At 42.1% G+C, this 19712-nt stretch overlaps 1 protein-coding gene across 2 annotated transcripts in view; it reads right to left on the bottom strand.

Moving 5' to 3' along the window:
• The window catches only part of LOC137357287 (protein LYRIC-like), a 119953-nt gene that overhangs the window by 68965 nt on the left and 31276 nt on the right, over positions 1-19712 (bottom strand). For both annotated transcript variants that reach the window (XM_068023516.1, XM_068023524.1), the window contains exons 3-4: positions 11269-11353; positions 6244-6417 (exon numbers count right to left, since the gene is read on the bottom strand). In XM_068023516.1, coding sequence (XP_067879617.1) covers positions 6244-6417; positions 11269-11353 — 259 coding nt within the window. The remainder of the gene's footprint in view (positions 1-6243; positions 6418-11268; positions 11354-19712) is intronic.

Genomic DNA, 19712 nt, shown 5'->3' with positions numbered 1-19712 from the left:
TTCCCCCTGATTCCCATTGACTCCAGTTTTGCTAGGGCTCCTTGATGCCATACTCAGTCAAATGCTGACTTGATGTCAAGGGCAGTCACCCTCACCTCACCTATTGAGTTCAGCTCTTTTGTCCATGTTTGGACCAAGGCTGTAATGAGGTCAGGAGCTGAGTGGCCCTGGCGGAACCCAAACTGAGAGTCACTGAGCAGGTTATTGCTAAGCAAATGCCGCTTGATGGCACTGTTAACGACACCTTCCATCACTTTACTGATGATCGAGAGCAGACTGATGGGGTGGTAATTGGCCGGGTTGGACTTGTCCTGCTTTTTGTGTACAGGACATACCTGGGCAATTTTCCACATTGCTGGGTAGATGCCAGTGTTGTAGCTGTACTGGAATAGCTTGGCTAGGGGCGCGGCAAGTTCTGGAGCACAGGTCTTCAGTACAATTGCCGGAATATTGTCAGGGCCCATAGCCTTTGCAGTATCCAGTGCCTTCAGTCATTTCTTGATATCACATGGAGTGAATTGAACTGGCTGAAGACTGGCATCTGTGATGCTGGGGACTTCAGGTGGCCAGGATGGATCATCAACTCGGCACTTCTGGCTGAAGATTGTTGCAAATGCTTCAGCCTTATCTTTCGCACTGATGTGCTGGGCTCCCCCATCATTGAGGATGGGGATATTTGTGGAGCCACCTCCTCCAGTTAGTTGTTTAATTGTCCACCACCATTCACGTCTGGATGTGGCAGGAATGCAGAACTTAGGTCTGATCCATTGGTTATGGGATCGCTTAGCTCTGTCTATCGCATGCTGCTTACGCTGTTTGGCATGCAAGTAGTCCTGTGTTGTAGCTTCATCAGGTTGACACCTCATTTTGAGGTATGCCTGGTGCTGCTCCTGGCATGCCCTCCTGCACGCTTCATTTAACCAGGGTTGGTCTCCTAGCTTGATGGCAATGGTAGAGTAGGGTATATGCCAGTCCATGAGGTTACAGATTGTGGTTGAGTACAATTCTGCTGCTGCTGATGGTCCACAGTGCCTCATGGATGCCCAGTTTTGTATTGCTAGATCTGTTTGAAATCTATCCCAATTAGCACGGTGGTATTGCCACACAACACGATGGAGGGTATCCTTAATGTGAAGGCAGGATTTTGTCTCTACAAGGACTGTGCGGTGGTCACTCCTACCAATACTGTCATGGACAAATGCATCTGCGGCAGGCAGATTGGTGAGGACAAGGTCAAGTATGTTTTTCCCTCTTGTTGGTTCCATCACCACCTGCCACATACCCAGTCTAGCAGCTATGTCCTTTAGGACATGGCCAGCTCAGTCAGTAGTGGTGCTACCGTGTGCTCTGTGTGGCCTCTGTTCATTCTCTAAGTCACGCTGTATTCCAAGTGGAATGCCTACTGGCGCACCCTTATCTGGGAGCAACTGGTTTGTGCAGAAGCCTTGAGGTCAGCAAAAATTCCTTCAGCATGTGCCCTGTATCCTTTGCAACTTTAGTCAATAATAAAAATATAATATATATCATATAGAAATAAAATATAGAACTATAAAATCGAAACAACAGCCAGAAGAAATCCAGCAGCAATTAACCTGTACTGTAGGTAGCATTGATATGCATATCTTCCATCCTCTGAATGTGTTCAGCTGTGTGAGGATAAGGGAGGGCGTTAGCTGGAGAGTTGAGCTCCAAAATGGCAACATTGGTGTCAAATCAGCCATTGCAGGCTGGTTGACATCATGATCTGCCTGCTCTGCACACTACAGGCAGACGATCATTGTCCGTGCGTTACGCCCTCATCAATATGACATCTGGCGTGATTCGCCGCACAAGTGTGCATATGCACCAGAATTGGCATTTTGGAGTTCGAAGGGCACTTGTAGTACCCAAAAAACTGGCACAAGCGATCCCAATTTCTCTCCCAGCAACATCAGTGGAAGTTCCAAGGATCTCCTGTTCACCCTGTCAGACATGAATGGTGTATTATACGAAAGGGACCTCAAGTGGAAGAGAATTTTACTTTTTTCTGCAGATTCTACCATAGTTTGCACAGCTTACCAATGCAAGTATGAGCCGGTGTTGGGACAATGATGAAGTTAAGCTGTTAGTGGCAGAACGCCACTGTATATAAATACAACATGATTCAGCATTGGCCAGCACTTTAAGTGTCACAAATAAACAATTCTATTTACACCACAGAAAGGGTTTATAATCAACACAAATATAACCACAAACAAGGTGCTGTAGCCAGAGTATAATGCCACTAATGCTCTTTAATTTACTATTGCTGATAAAATAGCACATAAAATAGGGCAGTATGAAAAGCTGCAACACATTTCTCGAGTACATGGCAGTCTCACAGTTTTCTTTTGTGTTGCTCTAAGCTAATATTAAAATTATGGGCTGGCACCACAGACCAAAAGGAAAGCAGAACAATTAGTGTCAAGGTGAGGGCCTACATATAACACATCCTATATCAGTCCAGCTCTGTTGGTGTCAAAATCAATTATTTTACCTTATAGTGGTCCTCTGCTGAAGGGCTCTTCTGTAAAGACTTGCAGTCATACATCTTGATAAAAAAGCTTGCAGCAATGGACATGCTCCACTGACACAGCACAGGCAGATTCACACAGAAAATGCCACCGGTCAGCAGGGACTTCATTAGCATTTCCATTTAAGAAGATGGATCACAAGCTGTCTACATGATTTGAAACTTGTTCCAATTCAGTTTTATTATTTTAATAAACTGTATCACTATGAACGTCAATGCTGCCCAACCGACAGTGTTCACAGTCATCCTCGAACCCTACAGAACACACCTCACTGAAAATGCTGTAGTAAAATATATGACTCCTGCGCTTCCAGGAAAGAGCTTCAGCAGGGATGAATTTGGTTCTGAAATTAACCATTAAATGGGGGTAGGGTGGTGGGAGGGGAATACTTTACCCAGAAGTATTCACCCTGATAGTAGTGTTTGCATTGATGCTAATATTACCTGTGAGTGCTTACAATAGAAAATTGTAATAACAGGAAATTCTGCACATAAGCAGCATATGAAAGAGTAAGGCAGACTAATGTTTTGGGTGGGATTCCACATTACAAGGGTCCACCCATCCATTTTGAATTGTTAAGTATTCATCATAGCTGATGAAGAATCTCAGCTGAAATGTTAACCTGTCTTTTCAGATGCCAACTGACCTGCTGTGCCTCTCCTATATTTCCTTTATTATTTCAGATTCCCAGTATCCAGTTTTTAAAAAGTCCTTACCCTGATAGTAATGCTTGACTTTGTGCTATCTATTAATAGATTCTTTTGTGGCAATTTTGTACTACTCTAGTACTTGAAGAAAGCATGTTCACTCCCAGCCCTAGTACTTTCGCTTGCTATTGTTTACATCAAACTGTTCACCTCTAGATGGAACAGTGCAAACACTGCATGTATTAGAGGATTCTATTTCAATCAGTCGCAATCCAGATCAAAATACAGGACATGACAGCCGTAGCTATTTGTTACAATATCATCAGCCAACTCAGCCTCAGTTATAGGATTTCACCCGAGTCTAACTTAACAAGACAGTCTCTGAAACATCCGAATAAATCTGCAAAATATCCAAAACAATTTATTTTTTAGGCATAGCTTTGTTTTCAATCCAAAAAATTTTCGAAACATTTTTAATATTTCTAAATATTTAGTAACTTAATTGAGTCTCACAATAAAATATATGCTCACCCTATTGAATTCGAACCCATTATTTCGAAGTAGGGAGTCTCATTACGAAAAATATATTCATTACAATCCCATTCAGTTATTTGCCAAGAAGTTATATTTGGTAATGAAAAAAATATATTTTGGTTATGAAACAGCTATGTTCCATTTTGCTTCTGGTTAGCACTGTACTAATTATAGTATCTGTGTCTTACCAGGTTATTTCAAGCAAACAGATGTTTATGAAGCTACAAGGCTGAACTCTGGTTCTCCTAGTACACTTGCCTTGCCATCAGGAAAATATCTTTTTGCAAAGCCAGTGTCCTCTATTTACAAAACTTTGAATTATATAACACCTTTAATGCAAAAGAACATCCTTAAAGTGCTTCAAAGAGTCGTAATAGATGGATGCCAAGACAAGCAAGGATGTATTATATTGGTGGTCAAAGAGATGAGTTTTAAGAAGGGTCTTAAAGGAGCAGAAGGAGGGGGCGAGAAAGATGAGTTTACTGGGGGATCTCTAGAGCATGCGGCAGGGACCGCTGAAGACATAGCCACAAGAGCACAGAATCTGAGAGCAAAGAATTTGGCAGGTGGATGGGGATTGTGGGGTATTGTGCTGGAGGAGGTTACAGAGATAGGGAGGAGAAACACGATGAAGCGATTTTTAAAACGCGCACGTAAATTTAAAATTTTAAAGCATTGGTGGACTAGCAGCCAATGTAGGTCAGCAAGGACACTGGTGGTGATTGAGTGCACCTGATGTCAGGGTGGAGGTGATGATGTTAGAAGCTGATGTAAGCAGTCTTTGTGATAAAAAGGACATGGGGTTGGAAGCTCAGCTTGGGGTCAAACAGGTTAAGCTTGAGATGGTGACTAAGGAGGGGGACAGAATCACTGGCAAGGGTGCAGAACATAACAAATAGGCACAGGAGTCGACTATACCGCCCCTCAAGCCTGCTCTGCAATTCAACAGAGTCATGGCTGATCTTCTGCCTCAACTCCACTTTCCCACCTGCTCCCCATATCCCTTGATTCCCTGAGAGACCAAAAATCTATCTATCCCAGACTTGAATAAACTCAACAATGGAGCATCCACATATTCTTATATTCTTAAAGGTACAGTGTTTGTGTTGGGGACGAAGACAATTCCTTCAGTCTTTCTGCTGTTTAGCTGGAGTAAACTGAAGTTCATTCATATATGGCTTATAAATTTTGTATATCATTAAAAGATGTGGGGGGAGGAAGGCAGAGATTGCTGCATTAATGCCTGTACCAACATATATCAAAGAAATGATTTGGATCAGTTTTAGTTTCAGACTGCCAAATGTTAGTGCACTCATCAATAGGTCAAATCTCCAATGCTATTTTTTGTTTTTCATTTACTTTCTACTGTTGCACCCATTCTGTTTGGCATTTCCAGCCTAAGAGGACAAGGTAGCAAACCTCCCCCAGTGGGACAGTACCTAACATCCAAGCAGAAGATCTGAGTGTCAGCCTGTACATTAGACTGCAATGCCACCTACCTCAATCACCTGTAATATATCTACAACAGCAAAGACACTTTCTCCCATGTTATGTGAAAATAAGAATCTTCAAAAATCTGGAGACTCTTTTCTGCAGCCAGATTGAGAGCATTGTAGTACAATATATTGGAGAATAACATTTTGTGTCTGTAATTCTTTGGATGTTATGCTCCTGATCTCAAGTATGTCACAATAGCGATACATCAAATGGAAATCAATGGGTTTCCACAGAAGGGAAAGGAAGTGCAGTCAACCTGGGAAGCTCTTACACAGCGCCTATTGAACAAAAATAGATCGACACTTATGGAGGTCCATAAGTAGGTTGCCCTCCCGGTTTAGGAACTGGAGAAGTAAAATAATTTTAAACAATTTACAAAGGGAAGGTACAGGTGTAGTTTGAGAGCTTAATTATTAAGGGGTTGAATTTTTGTATGGGTTCTTCCAGTCATCCACCATAACTTCAGCTGAAGATCTGTGGAAACGCCGAAGATACAGCATAACCGGCATTCTGCTGAAAGACGACTGGGAGATCCCCTCAGTATTTCAACACCATGTACTCAATAATTAGATTAATAATCAGGTGTCTTACAAAACCAAGTTTGCCATAAACAATTTGTTAACAGCTAAATGTCCAACACATTTGAAAATATCAGTATACTTATGTTAACCAAATCTGTAGATTTAAAAATCAAAATCAAACTGATTTTAAAGAAAAATAGTGGGAATTTTCAGAATGTTTTCAGGACATTATGCTCCTTCACAAGCACTAATAGCATAATGCTTTTCTGGTTGTTCAAATGTAAATTGGGTTGGGATATTAATCAGCACCTGCTTCTGAGTTTTACTGCTGAAAATATTTAAATGAATGCTTTATTGCCATAACTGAAAAATAATTGGGGCAGAAAAAGTTGAATGGCATCCTCTTTGAAGATATGTCTCATTTTTTTGTGCATATGTTTAAACTTCAATCTATATATCCAAGGAAATGTCAGTGGCAGCACTTTGTGATACCTTCTTGATCATCTGAGCCCCTGTTGTCCTTAGCTGATCTTGAAGCAGTCCTGTTCCCATCAGAATAAAGAGGAAAACTAAGATCGAAGAAACTAGTCGTGTCACACTTCTTCTTTTGGCGCTCCTTTCTCAACTGACGTTTTTCTCGATTGCTGATTTTCATAACCCAGTCCCCTAGAAAATAATAAAAGAATAAAACTTACATTTATGTTGAAACAGCTCAATGATTCACACAATGAATTCCTACTGATGTGCTGTGAATGCTGTGATGTAGGCAAAATAAATCATTCCAAAAGCCTGCATTACAAACATATAAACCAACTTGGATATGACAGGTTTGTGGCATTCAAGGTTGCCACAACAAGAGAATAGACATCTGATCCAAGTAACAGTTACCTCTAGTGATAATTCTACCCAACACTTGGCAGCAATTTCATCTACTGCTGCTAATAGGCAGATTACAATATGTAAGTGATCATGACTAATTTAGGTCATTGTTTCAGTCACTGCCAGTAATAAAAAGGAAAGCAGAAAATCCAACCAAATTGCAAGTTTCGTAATTATTACAAAATATAAAATGTATTTACTGCTGTCTCTGTTATTTTTGCTGTCTTTTCTATCCTCCCTATTCTAGCTTTCTCAGTTTCCATATTTTAGAATACTCGTCTAGGTCAGTCACAATTCTCTGTATTCTTGAGAGTGTCTTGACTAGCACGATATCTGGTAAGTTTTCAGCAGTGTCTGTACGACAAAAGCTGTGAATTACTTTATGCACTGGAATTATTCTATGCCTTCAGAGGATATTCCTCCCTTCTATGAAAAACAGTATTGTAGACATTTTGTTTCAGATTTTTGACTATCAAGCAAAATTATTTTACTACAGGTAAATAGTAAATAACAGTTATATATATATATATATATACAATAGAATGTATATTTTCTCAAAAGAAAAACAATATTTCTAAACTCAGTGCTACATTATTATTGATTTGAATTAACATTTTTGTGTACACAGTGATCCTTTCCTTTAATTTCTCACCACTGCAGGAGTTACACTGGTCTGACCCTAACCTTTGAAAGTTCCAAAATGAATCATCCCAATTTTAACTCAAATTACTTAAATACCCCTGAAACAGTTTTCTAGGCTGCTTGGATTCAAATAAAGTAACCAATCATACAACATTGTTTATGTTTAAATTATGTAGCTAGGAGGTAACAGACAAAATCTTGCAACAATTGTATTGATTTAGACTAGGGGACATGGAGTTTAACTGCAGCTAGATTTTAAATTTCTTGGCTGCAAAATTCAATTGTGCAGCACCCATATTTTCGGCACTATTGATGCCATTTCAGGTTCAAAATGGCATCCATACCACATGTCCACACTTCTGGGTCCTGTTTTGGACGGGCTGTTCACACAAGAGCTGGGAGCATGTGCCAGAAGTATGCAGAGTAGGCAGATCGCAGCGTCAGCCAGTGCATAACACTGATTTGACTGTAGCAGTGCCACTTTCAACCCCAACGTTCCAACAAATGCCCTTTCATAACTTCGCACAGATGAACAGGCATTCAAAAGCAGGAAGGACTGCCCCCCCCAAACAACACTATTTAAAGGAATCATCAAACATTTTCACGTTAGTTGCTAATTGATTTCTCCTGGTTGTTGCTGAGTTAGAACTGATTGGCGGATAGTACTGCCGCTTAAAGTTGGTGCAGTATACAGCGTGTATTAATTGTGTATCAGTTGTTTAATTATATGCAGGTGGAGGGCGTTAACTGGGGTCTTGAGTACTTATAAGGATACTCTTACTGAAACTGGTGGAGAGTTTTGAGTGAGTAGTTACATGTTTGTAATCCTTCTACTCTGTACAATGTGAAACTGAGTAAAGATAGGCTCCAGCATTATCCTTCCACAACAAGCTTTCTGGTATTTAAGTCAGTGATGTGGCACATGCAAAGCGCTTGGTTCTCACTTCAAGAGTTCAACTCACAATATTTTCACCCAGCTATGGGTGCTGTGCTTTCTATTCCCCCTTGGCTTGCAGCATGACAAGGAGAATGAAGAGAGGCAGTGCAGAGGAGGACAAGCTGCTCAGAGAGTAGAGGAGAGGGAGAAGGGCTCTATGCAGGAGGCCATATCCAACCCGGGTTTTCAGGGAGTATTTCTCTTATCTTGTATGTATCATCTTTGTTTCACTAAGGAGGTGCTCACTGAGATTTTCCACCTGCTGCAGGCAGATCTGCAGCCTCAGAGCAGGCCGAGGATGGCACTGCAGTGACTGTAAGAGTGACCGTGACCCTCAACTTCTTTATGTCGGGCTCCTTCCAAACTGCAGCAGACTAGATCTCCAACATCTTGCAGTTTGCTGTCCACTACTGTATAAGGAGGTCACTGATGCTCTGTACGCTAAAAAAGGGGAATACATTGCATTCTCTCTTTCCAGAGATGGCAGGCATCCCTGTGGCGCAGGGTGGCTGCTGACTTTCAGTGGGGGAGACTGCAGATGGCCTTGCAGGACAACCTCATGCAGCTCTGGGCCGAGAAGGTCCATCTTTTGGACTGCACCATCTCAGCATGGACAGAAAATATCTGCACTGGCTGGCTGATAGGTAGCAGCAAGGGTACTGGGGGGAGAACAAATGCTGTCATCCTGACAGTGGACTGGTATGTGCTCCACAGTGCCACTACCACTCCCCTGGGGTGATGTCTCAGCAATCCTAGTAATCTCCTGGAGGACAAATTGCTGGACTGCTGTGAGATGTTGCAAGACTCCTATAACACTGGTATCTGCAGCCATGACAGCAGTTGTTGGAGTATTTGTGGCAGCAAGCTGGGCTTGCATAACTTTAGTCTGAGCTTCTACTGCAGCACTCAAACATTGGGTGACTTCTGCTTGTGCTACAATTGAAGCTGAGACATCAGCCATCAGATGCTGCATTGTGGTTGGGTTTGTAAGTGTGAAAAAGGAGTTTGTCACTAATTCCAAGCTGAAAAGGATGAACTCAAAGCTCTGCACAAAGCTGGGTGCAAGGTTGGTGCCTGACTCCTCCATGCTCTTTGATAGTGACACCAGGCTTTTTGGCAGGCCTGCCAATGCATCAGGCATTTCTGTGTGCGGCAAGTAACTCACCTCCTGACTCCCTAAAGCCAGTCCACCATCTACAAGACACAAGTCAGGAGTGTGATGGAATACTCTGCAATGCCTGGATGAGTGCATCTCCAACAACACTCAAGAAGCTCGACACCATCTAGGACAAAGCAACCCACATGACTGGTACCCCGTCCACAAACATTCACTCCTTCCACCAAAGATGCACAGTGGCAGCAGGGTGTACCGTATACAAGATGCACTGCAGCAGCACACCAACGCTCCTTAGACAGCACCTTCCAAACCCACAACTTCTACCACCTAGAAGGACAAGGGCAGCAGATGCATGGGAACACCACTACCTGCAAGTTCCCCTCCAAGCCACACACCATCCTGACTTGGAACTATATCGCCGTTCCTTTACTGTCATTGGGTCAAAATTCTGGAACTCCCTTCCAAACAGCACTGTGGTGTACCTATCCCACATGGACTACAGTGGTTCAAGAAGGCAGCTCACCACCACCTTCTCTAAGTCAACTAAGGATGGGCAATAAATGCTGGCCTAGCCAGCGACACCCACATCTCATGAATGAATAAACAAAAACGAGCAGACAGCACAAAGTTTGCGTGCTACCTGCAATGGAAGCAACGGGTGTGGGTTAATCGAGCAACTGATCCCCGCACCCATTTTTAGGTCTGAACGAATTTTTTGGCCCTGATATATTTTGAGTGGATTTAATGGGATGATCACTCATTCCAAATTAGACAAAAATAATTATTTGTTGTTACAGGTTCCACCCTTAAGAACCAATTGACATTATTATACTGGAGAGCTTCTAAGAAAAGCAACAAGACTCAGGACTCTTAAGTTAGGCAGAATCTCACAGATCTTACCCAGCATGATGATTTTCAGTCTCTTAACACCTTCTTCTTGAATGAACATCACACACTAGTTTCATTTTGCTATCCCGTTCTTAATTTACTTGTGATGTGGCCAGAGTTCCATTGGACAACCATCGTAACAGTTCTGTAATAAAGGTGGCTGGGAACAATTTATGCTGCAATTCTTTCACAACAGCATTTATAGGGATCATACTACAAGATAGAAGCATAATACTATGAATATAGGGAAATGAACCAGCACCAGTATTAAAGAGGATACATCTTGCTTGCCAGCAGTGCATGCCAGATTTCAGCCACTTTTCAAGGCTGAAGTCCTTTTGATTGGCTTGGCTGAAGAAGACAGATTGATCTCATGGCTCTGCTATGAACAGGATGAGCTCATCTTACATGAGGCAGAAGTAGCTGATTTTCATGAGGTTGAGGAATGACAACCTTTTCAGAAACTACATCAGCAGTCTACAGCAGGTCTCCTGGGTTCAGTCGTTCCAAAGCGTGTCTTGGCCAGTTTGAAGTTGCAGCCCATGAAGTAAGGAAAGCGATGAATTTTTGAAAACCGCCAATCAAAATTCCACTATGGCTATTAGTTTCTTCCATAAAATAGGGGAATATTTTGGACACAACGTACACTCTATAGACTTTCTTCCCTCAAGTTGATAAAAGCAATTCCCCAAAAATAGCAGCATTTCCATGGTTATTACCAGGAAGCCCTTCTGGGTCTTTGATAACTGAGAATAATCCCATATCATGTGTGAGCATCTGTTTATTTTGCTTCTTAGTGTCTAAGCTAATTTTAAATACTCTCTCAACATAGCTTGCATTGGTGATGGCATCATGCACCACTAAAATCATGTACTCTTGCCCAAACTGTGTTTACTAGTTTCTTCCTTACGAGATTTTTTTTCACAATTTAGCACAATCTATTGCCTGACCAAGTAAAGGGAAAGGAAATGAATCCATGCCGCTGAAAATGTTCCTCCCTTAACTGAAAATTTACAATTTCAGGATTCGTTTTATTTGTGGTTTTCAAACTCACCGGCTTCTTCCTCATTTCTTTCTTTGTTTCCTGAAACACTTCGTTCCTTTGATCTCTCATCTAATCGTTGCTTTTTCTTCTTAGCCTATGAAAGAATAGAAACAGTACCTTCAAAGGTCTGTAATGTGCAGAATGCTTTATTTAACCACAGGAGTTGCAGAGCAGAGCTTTCAAACATAAACACACGCACAGACAGAAAAAAACAGTTTGATTAAACTTCTTGCTTGTGGCTGCCTGTTATTTTCATATCAAGATCAGCTACTAAAGGGGGTAGATGGGCTGCAAATTACAATGACATATTTCTAGTAGGTTGTCTCTGGGCCCTTTTATATCTGGAATTTGGCTGAAGTACAGACACCAAATGACAAGGTACACAGTAGCTTAATGCTAATTTCCCATTGTCAAGCCATCAAAATGCAGATGCTGTAAATTATCAGGGCTGTCTTTCTGGACTTACTGTGTAGATTTTTACAAAGAAATGTCTGGAACTGTGACATGCCACCCATCAATTTACACCCACTTTTAACTCTGCTGCATGTCTAATAATAAGTATTTAAAATAATTAAAATATTGAACATAAACATGGCAACTTAAAGCTTTGTACAGAAGTGGAATTGACTCTCAGCTGAAGCAGTTAATGAGTTGAGTAACTAGTTTAAACAACAGCTGCAAGGATACCTGCTGATTTAGGAGTTATGAGAATGGATAGAGATCACTGTTTACCATGGGGTAGCTGAACTGTGCAGGGTTGTAGCTCCTTAGGGTTAGATGGTTGTTGGTGATGGGGATGGGGAGGTGGATGCACAAGGCTAAATCCTGAAGGTACTGTTGCATTTGCTGACTCGAATATAATTATGGGCTCCTATTAAACACACTCTTCTACATTTGACATTTTTCCTGGAAGAAGTTGAAAACTCTGTTATCTGGTTCTTACCATAGGCTTCACAAATGCCATTCAGTTTGGATACCTTCCACTTTGACTTGCTACCGGCCTGGCTTCCAGATGAGGAGCTGCACATTTACAGACCACTGACTGGGGCGGGGGCAGTGAGGAAGGAGAGAGGGAAACTAGATACCTACCCCATACCACACATCTGTCTATCAACTTGCTTGCTTGCAGAATCTAGGGCCCTCACGATAACGAAAACTCACTCTGATACCAGTTATATTACTTGCTCTGTACATATTATAGTAGGACAAAAGGCCAGGAGCTCAAACTAGTAAAAAGCAAATTTATAACTGCATATGAAGTTCTTCTTCACACTAAGTGTGACAAACACTCGGAATGGATTTTGAAGAAAGTTAATGAAGACAAAATCCTAGACTCATTTATGAAAGATCTGGATGCAGTGATGAGGAGGTAAAAACTGCTGGTTCATTCTAGATGAATGGGCTAAAATGGGTTGAATGGCCATCATTATTTGAATTTATCTTGTGATCTTTGTTAAGAGGCACTTCTTGGGACTTGCAGAGAGCTGCGCAGACTATAAATGTAGGACGTTACCAACACACATCCTTATGTAACCCTATTTTTGACAGATGTCCCATGGCGTATTATACCTTGAATAAATAAAATGAAGTTGTAGGTGCTGGATAGTAGACCAATCAGTCTTCATCCCCTCACATAAAAAGGGCTTCAACAAATATAAACTATTAATTATTTGTCCAATTCTAAAATTACCTAGAATTGGATAGAATATACAGGACAAAAACAGACCATTTAGCCCAAACAGCACAAGCCAGCATTTGTGCTCCACTCGAGCCTCCTCTATCCTCCTCATCTAACCCTATCAGCATAACCATTTATTCCCTTCTCCCTTGTGTGCTTCCCCTTAAATGCATCTACACTATTCTTCTCAACTACTCCCTTTGGTAGTGAGTTCCACATTCTCACTACTCTCTGGGTAAAGTTTCTTTTGAATTCTCTTTGTTTTTTTATTCGTTCTTGGGATGTAAACGTCACTGGCAAGGCCAGCATTAATTGTCCATCCCTAATTGCCCTTGAGAAAGTGGTGATGAGCTACCTTCTTGAACCACTACAAACTATGTGGTGTAGGGACGCCCACAGTGCTTTTAGGAAGGGAGTTCCAGGTTTTTGATCGAGCAACAGTGAAGGAACAGCGATACAGTTACATGTCAGGATTGAGTGTGACTTGGAGGGGAACTTGTAGGTGGTGGTTTCCTCATGTGTCTGCTGCCCTTGTTCTTCTAGATGGTAGAGGTTGTGGGTTTGGAAGATACTGTCGAATGTGTCTTGATGAGTTGCTGACTGCATCTTGTATATTATACATACTGTGCGCCGGTGGTGGAGGGAGTGAATGTATAAGGTGATGGCTAGGGTGCCTATCAAGCAGGCTGCCTTGTCTTAGATGGCATCCTGCCACTTGAGTGTTGTTGGAGTTGCATTCATCCAGGCATTGCAGAGTATTCCATCACACTCCTGACTTGTGCCTTGTGGACAGACTTTGGGGAGTCAGGAGATGAGTTACTCACTGCAGAATTCCTAGCCTCTGACCTGCTCTTGTAGCCACGGTATTTATATCACTGGTCCAGTTAAGTTTCTGGTCAATGGTAACCCCTAGGATGTCGATAGTGGGGAATTTAGTGATGGTAATGCTGTTGAATGTCAAGGGGAGATGGTTAGATTCTCTCTTGATGAAGTTGGCCATTGCCTGGCACTTGTTTGGCGTGAATGTTACTTGCCACTTATCAACCCAAACATGAATATTGTACAGGTCTTGCCGCATATAGGCATGGACTGATTCAGAATCTGAGGAGTTACGAATGGTACTGAACACTGTGCAATCATCATTGAACATTCCCACTTCTGACCTTATGCTAGAGGGAAGGTCATTGATGAAGCAGCTGAAGATGGTTGGGCCAAGGATGGTCCCTGAGGACCTCCTACAGCAATAACCAGCAGCTGAAATGATTGGCCTCCAACAACTACACCTTTTATGCTAGGTATGGCTCTAACCAGTGGAGAGTTTTCCCCCTGATTCCCATTGACCTCAGTTTTGCTCGGCTGCTTGATGCCATACTCGGTCAAATGCTGCCTTGATGTCAAGGGCAGTCACTCTCACCTCAGCTCTGGAATTCAGCTGTTTTGTTCATGTTTGGACTGAGGCTGTAATGAGGTCTGGAGCTGAGTGACCCTGGCAGAACCCAAACTGAGCACTGGTGAGCCCGTTGTTGCTGAGTAAGTACCACTTGATAACACAGTCAATGACACCATCCATCACTTTGCTGATGATTGAGAGCAGACTGATGAGGCAGTAATTGGCTGGATTGAATTTGTCCTGCTTTTTGTGGACAGGACATACCTGTGCAATTTTCCACATTGTCGGGGAGATGCCAGTGTTGTAGCTGCACTGGAACAGTTTAGCTAGGGGCGCGGCTTCTGCTGGGATGTTGTCAGGACCACAGCCTTTGCTGTATCCTTCAGTGCCTTCAGCCATTTCTTGATATCACGTGGAATGAATCGAATTGGCTGAATACTGGCATCTGTGATGGTGGGGACTTCAGGAACAAGCAATTCTGGCTGAAGATGGTTGCAAATGCTTCAGCTTTGTCTTTTCCCCTGACATGCTGGGCACCCCATCATTGGTTAGTTGTTTAATTGTCCACCACCATTCATAACTGGGTGACTATCTTTTATTTATTCTTTCATGGGATGTGAGCATCACTGGGAAGGCCAGTATTTGTTGCGCATCCCTAGTTGCTCTTGAGAATAAGGGTTTCTGTTATCATGGAGAATTTTGTCGGAAACGGGTGACAATTTGGACAAATGATTTGGCATTGTGGTAACTCAAGAAATCTCATGTAATGTGATTTGTTGCCCATTTATTGAAATTGGCATAAATTCCAGGACAGTGAAAATGCTGCATCTGAACAATAAATAATTTACCTTAGCAATCATATGTGCAAAATTTGAAATGTTTGACCTGCAATAACTCGGGATTAGCCAAAGTAGTCTTTCTTTATACTTACTTACTTTTACCAATAATACACAAAGCAAGTATGAAGTAAAGCCCAGAATACAGCAGCTGTGTCCAGTCTTCTATTAGTCCTCAGGCATTGCACATTTTTATCCAGACCATTCATTTTTGTAACATCCTGCTCCTGCCCAGCTTAAAGGCCCAGAACCTCTGAAAACCAATTCTGCATCCCTTCCCCCACCCAAGTTTCGAAAACATCTTCTAAGTTCTATGTTCTTGACTGTCAGGTGGGTGATCAAATAAAGAAGTCAAACTAAAAAAGAATAAGGAATGGCAGGCACCAAGAATTACCAATTACAATATAAAAGATTTCAAGACACACTACTGGATGGATCCAGCTTCCATCTGAATGCTTTCCAAGGAGTGCTTTTTCCTGATGCAAGGCTTTGAGCTAGGGAGACATGGCTAGCCTTGTTGATTATAGGATGGAATTTAACATGAAATTTGATCCATTTTCTGTTTTAGCTGGATGTGCAAGTTGTTTAAGTCCACCTGGTTGCCAAATTTGCCTATTTGGTGGATTTAAAAGTGCAAAAGTTTCCAGCAATGTTTTGCAACCAATTTACGCCTTCCTTCAGCTCAGGGATGCATTAGGTTATCTTCAGCACAGATGATCTCCATCTGGCCATTTTCACCATAGGAAAATCCCCTTTAGAAGCTCCTGTTAACTCCTTCCTAGGTATAGTTGAGAGTGATGACAATCCTGATTCAGAACCCTTGATGGATTGGGATATGCTCTTTCTTGCTCGCTTATAGTACCATTCTGTACCTTTCATTGCTTATGGGTGTTGAATGGCACCTAGTTGCAGACTGTTAATCCTGGGGTGGGGGTGGTTTATTTACATAATAGGGTCAGCATTTATTGGTTGCATTAAATCAACCAGTGAATTTTCTTTGTCAATCTATTGATAGGTTGGTTGGAACCAATTTCACTGTAAACACTGTATCCAATTTCTTTTATGTGGAGCCCTTGATTTGAGGCAGAGCTTGTAATTTCCCTCATTGGATGGACTTCAATAACAATGTTTCAAAGGCAGAATGTGTTTTTGAGAGAGATAGTGAGTGATTGAAAGAGGATGAGGAGTAAGATATTGATGTGCTTGAAAATGGTAAAGCAGACATTAATGTTAGGTTTGCTGAAGACATTGCTGAGAGGATGCAGGAGATTTTGAGGGCATTGAGTGGGGCAGGGGTGTGTGGAAGTGGAACAGCCAGAAGTTATGGTCCATGTAGGAACAAATAACATACGAAAAAGAGTTGAGGTCCTGCAGTCTGAGTTTCAGGAGCTCAGGAGGAAATTAAAAGAGCAGGAGCTCAAAGGTAGTAATCTCTGGCTTACTCCCACTGCCATGCACAAATGAGTAAAATAATAGTGGAATAAGAACGTTTAACACGCGGCTGAAGAAATAGTGCAGGAGGGAGGACTTTGCATTCTTGGGGCTTTGGGATCAGTTCAGGGTGGATGGGTTGCACCCCAACAGAGCTAGAATCAGTGTCCTTGCAGGAAGGTTAACTGGTGCTGTGGAGGATTGTTTAAATTAATATGGCAAGGGGATGGGCACTAGGATGAAACATTAAAGAGGAGAAACAAGATGTACATAGAACTAGGGGAGACAAACAGTACTAGAGTAAAGAATAATTTGGAAATAAGGATAAAACAGGGCAAATACAATGTATTCTAAGATGGGTTCGGAATGCATGTATGTAAAAGCATGTAGTGTGGTACTTAAGATTGATGAGCTGCAAGCACAAATTGCCACATGAGATTATGAGATAATGGTAATAACAGACCTTGCTCAAGGAAGGGGTGGATTGGGAACTTAATATTCCAGGCTACAAGGTATTCAGGAAAGATAGTGAAGGAAAAGAGGGAGCAAGTTCGAGTGAAGGGAGATTTAGAAAGTCGACGCAAAAAGTTGAGGCAATAGAACAGTTTAGCAACATGGGTAAAGGCAAGCAGAGTGAGACAGGAAGGGACAGAGTTTAACAGTAATTGTGCATGAGCAAGTAAAGTCCATGCAGGGAATAGCAGTAAAATAATGAAATTAAAAGCTCTTTATCTGAATGCAAGAAGCAGCCACAATAAGGTAGATGAATTAGTGGCACAAATAGAAATAAATGGTTTAGATCAGGGCTGTCCAAACTTTACACATGGGGGGTACATTACAATTTTTGTCTTATATGGGGGGCCGGTGAGACAATTTCTGAAAGATAAAGGCATTAAATATTTATCTTACTATTAATCAAAACAAATGTGCATTTTTGTGAAGAAGCTTTAAATGAGAAGACTAATTTATTGACTTACTTTCTTATCACTATGTTGACACTAATTTAGTGAGATACCTGACATTTCTTTGCTTAAACAAGTAGTCAATGTTTGCCCGCATACTTGTAGCGATGCGGAGTATTCCAGATAGATGTCCATCTGTCAGCAGTGATCTTGATCACTCTCTCTCCTGGTCTCTCTAACTCTCTCTCTTCCTGTGTTCCCCCTCTCTGTATTGTTGCCCCCCCCTCTCTGTGTTGTCCCCCTCTTTCTGTGTCATCCTCGCTCTCTGTCACCCCCTTTCTCTGTCCACCCTCTCTCTCTATGTCCCCCTCTCTCTCTATGTCCACCTCTCTTTCTCTGCCCCTCTCTCTACCCCCTCTCTCTGTGCCCCTTTCTCACTCTCTCTCTGTTACCCACCCCCCCTCCCTCTCCCCCACTTCTCTCTCTCTACCCAGCCACTTGCTCTCTCTCTCTCTCTCTCTAACAGTTGCAGGGAGCGGGAGCACTCAGTACAGCAGCTTTGTGGTTGGTCAGTTTTTTAAAAAATTGCGCTGTGTTTCACAGTTGACAGGTGTTGACATTGGGAACAGCGATTTCCCAACTTTGGACAGATTCAGGGTTTTCCGGCGGCCAAAGTCAGAAAACCCCGAATCTGTCCGAAGTTGGAAAACCGCTGTTAGTGCTCTCATGCAGCACCTGTCAGCTGTGAAACTGACAATGATGTTATTTAAAAAGCTGATCTGAACGAAGATGATGGGAAATTTCTCATCTCTGAAATACACCCGCGGGCTGCATGGAAACCTTTGGCAGGTCATTCGTTGGACAACCCTAGTTTAGATCTAATCACTATTACAAAGACATTGTTACAAGGTGACCAAGGTTGGGAAATAAATATTTCAAAAAGATAGGCAGAATGGCAAAGGAGGAGGGTAGCCCTGATATTAAAGACTGACATCAGGGCATTAGTGAGAAAAGACCTTGGCTCAGAAGATCATGAAGTAGAATCATTATGGGTGGAGATTAGGAATAGGAAGAGTCAGAAAACGCTGGTGGGAGTAGTTTATCGGCCCCTAACGGTAGTTATACTGTTGCACAGAACAGTAAACAAGAAATTATTGGAGCTTGCAACAAAGGCAAAGCGGGGAACTTTAATCTTATAGACTGGACTAAGTACATTGGCAAGGGTCGTCCAGAAGATGAGTTTGTGGAATGTTTTTGTGACAGGTTGGGACCAGGAAACTGGAAATTGTCAAAATGACGTAGGGCGTCAGAAGAATCACGGATGTAGGTGGGAAGAGATTGGCCCAGCGGAGAAAAGATAGAGTCAAGATAGGAAGAAATAAGTTCACTGGGGCAGGAGCAGGCTGACATAATGGGTCTGACGGGACAGTCCCGTTTGTGGATTTTGGGAAGGAGGTAGAAGCGGGCTGTCTGGGGTTGCGGGACGATGAGGTTAGAAGCTGTAGAGGGAAGATCTAGATCATGGCTGATCTTCTACTTTAATGCAATTTTCCCACACCATCCCCATATCCCTTGATGTTTTTAATATGTAGAAATTTATCGATCTCTGTCTTGAACATACTCACTGACTGAGCCTCCACAGCCCTCTGGGATAGAGAATTCTAAAGACTCACCACCCTCTGAACGAAGAAATTGCTCTTTATCTCAGTCCTAAATGACCTACCCCTTATTCTGATCCCCCGGTTCTAGACCCCCCCAGCCAGGGGATACATCCTTCTTGCATCTACCCTGTCAAGCCCTGTAAGAATGCTCTCTCTATCTACACTATCATGTATTGCCAGCACATCTTTTTCATAGAAGCTTAGAAAGCCTCAGCATAGAAACAGACTATTTGATCAATATAGGTGTCTGTCTCCACCTGAGCTGCTTATTCTAAACCCACTCTCTTGCTTGCTCCCTGTACCGTTTAATATTCCTCTTTTCAAGCAACAATTTATGGACTTTGCTTCAACAAAAGTTTGCAGCAGGAAACTGTACATTATAACCACCCTCTGTACATTTGCCCAAAGCAAACATCATAGAATTTTAATGAAGCATTTAAAACTGGTGTTATTGTTCCAGCTGCACATCTACCAGAGAGAGTTATCCTTGACTGGTATTGGAACCTCATCTCCAAACGTATAAATTTAAACTATTAGTAGGTGTCATGTATTGCT

This window comes from Heterodontus francisci, chromosome 3 (assembly GCF_036365525.1).
Source record: "Heterodontus francisci isolate sHetFra1 chromosome 3, sHetFra1.hap1, whole genome shotgun sequence".
Taxonomy (NCBI): Eukaryota; Metazoa; Chordata; class Chondrichthyes; order Heterodontiformes; family Heterodontidae; genus Heterodontus; species Heterodontus francisci.
The sequence above is the reverse complement of the archived record's forward strand: the minus strand, read 5'-3'. Positions and strand labels throughout refer to the sequence as shown.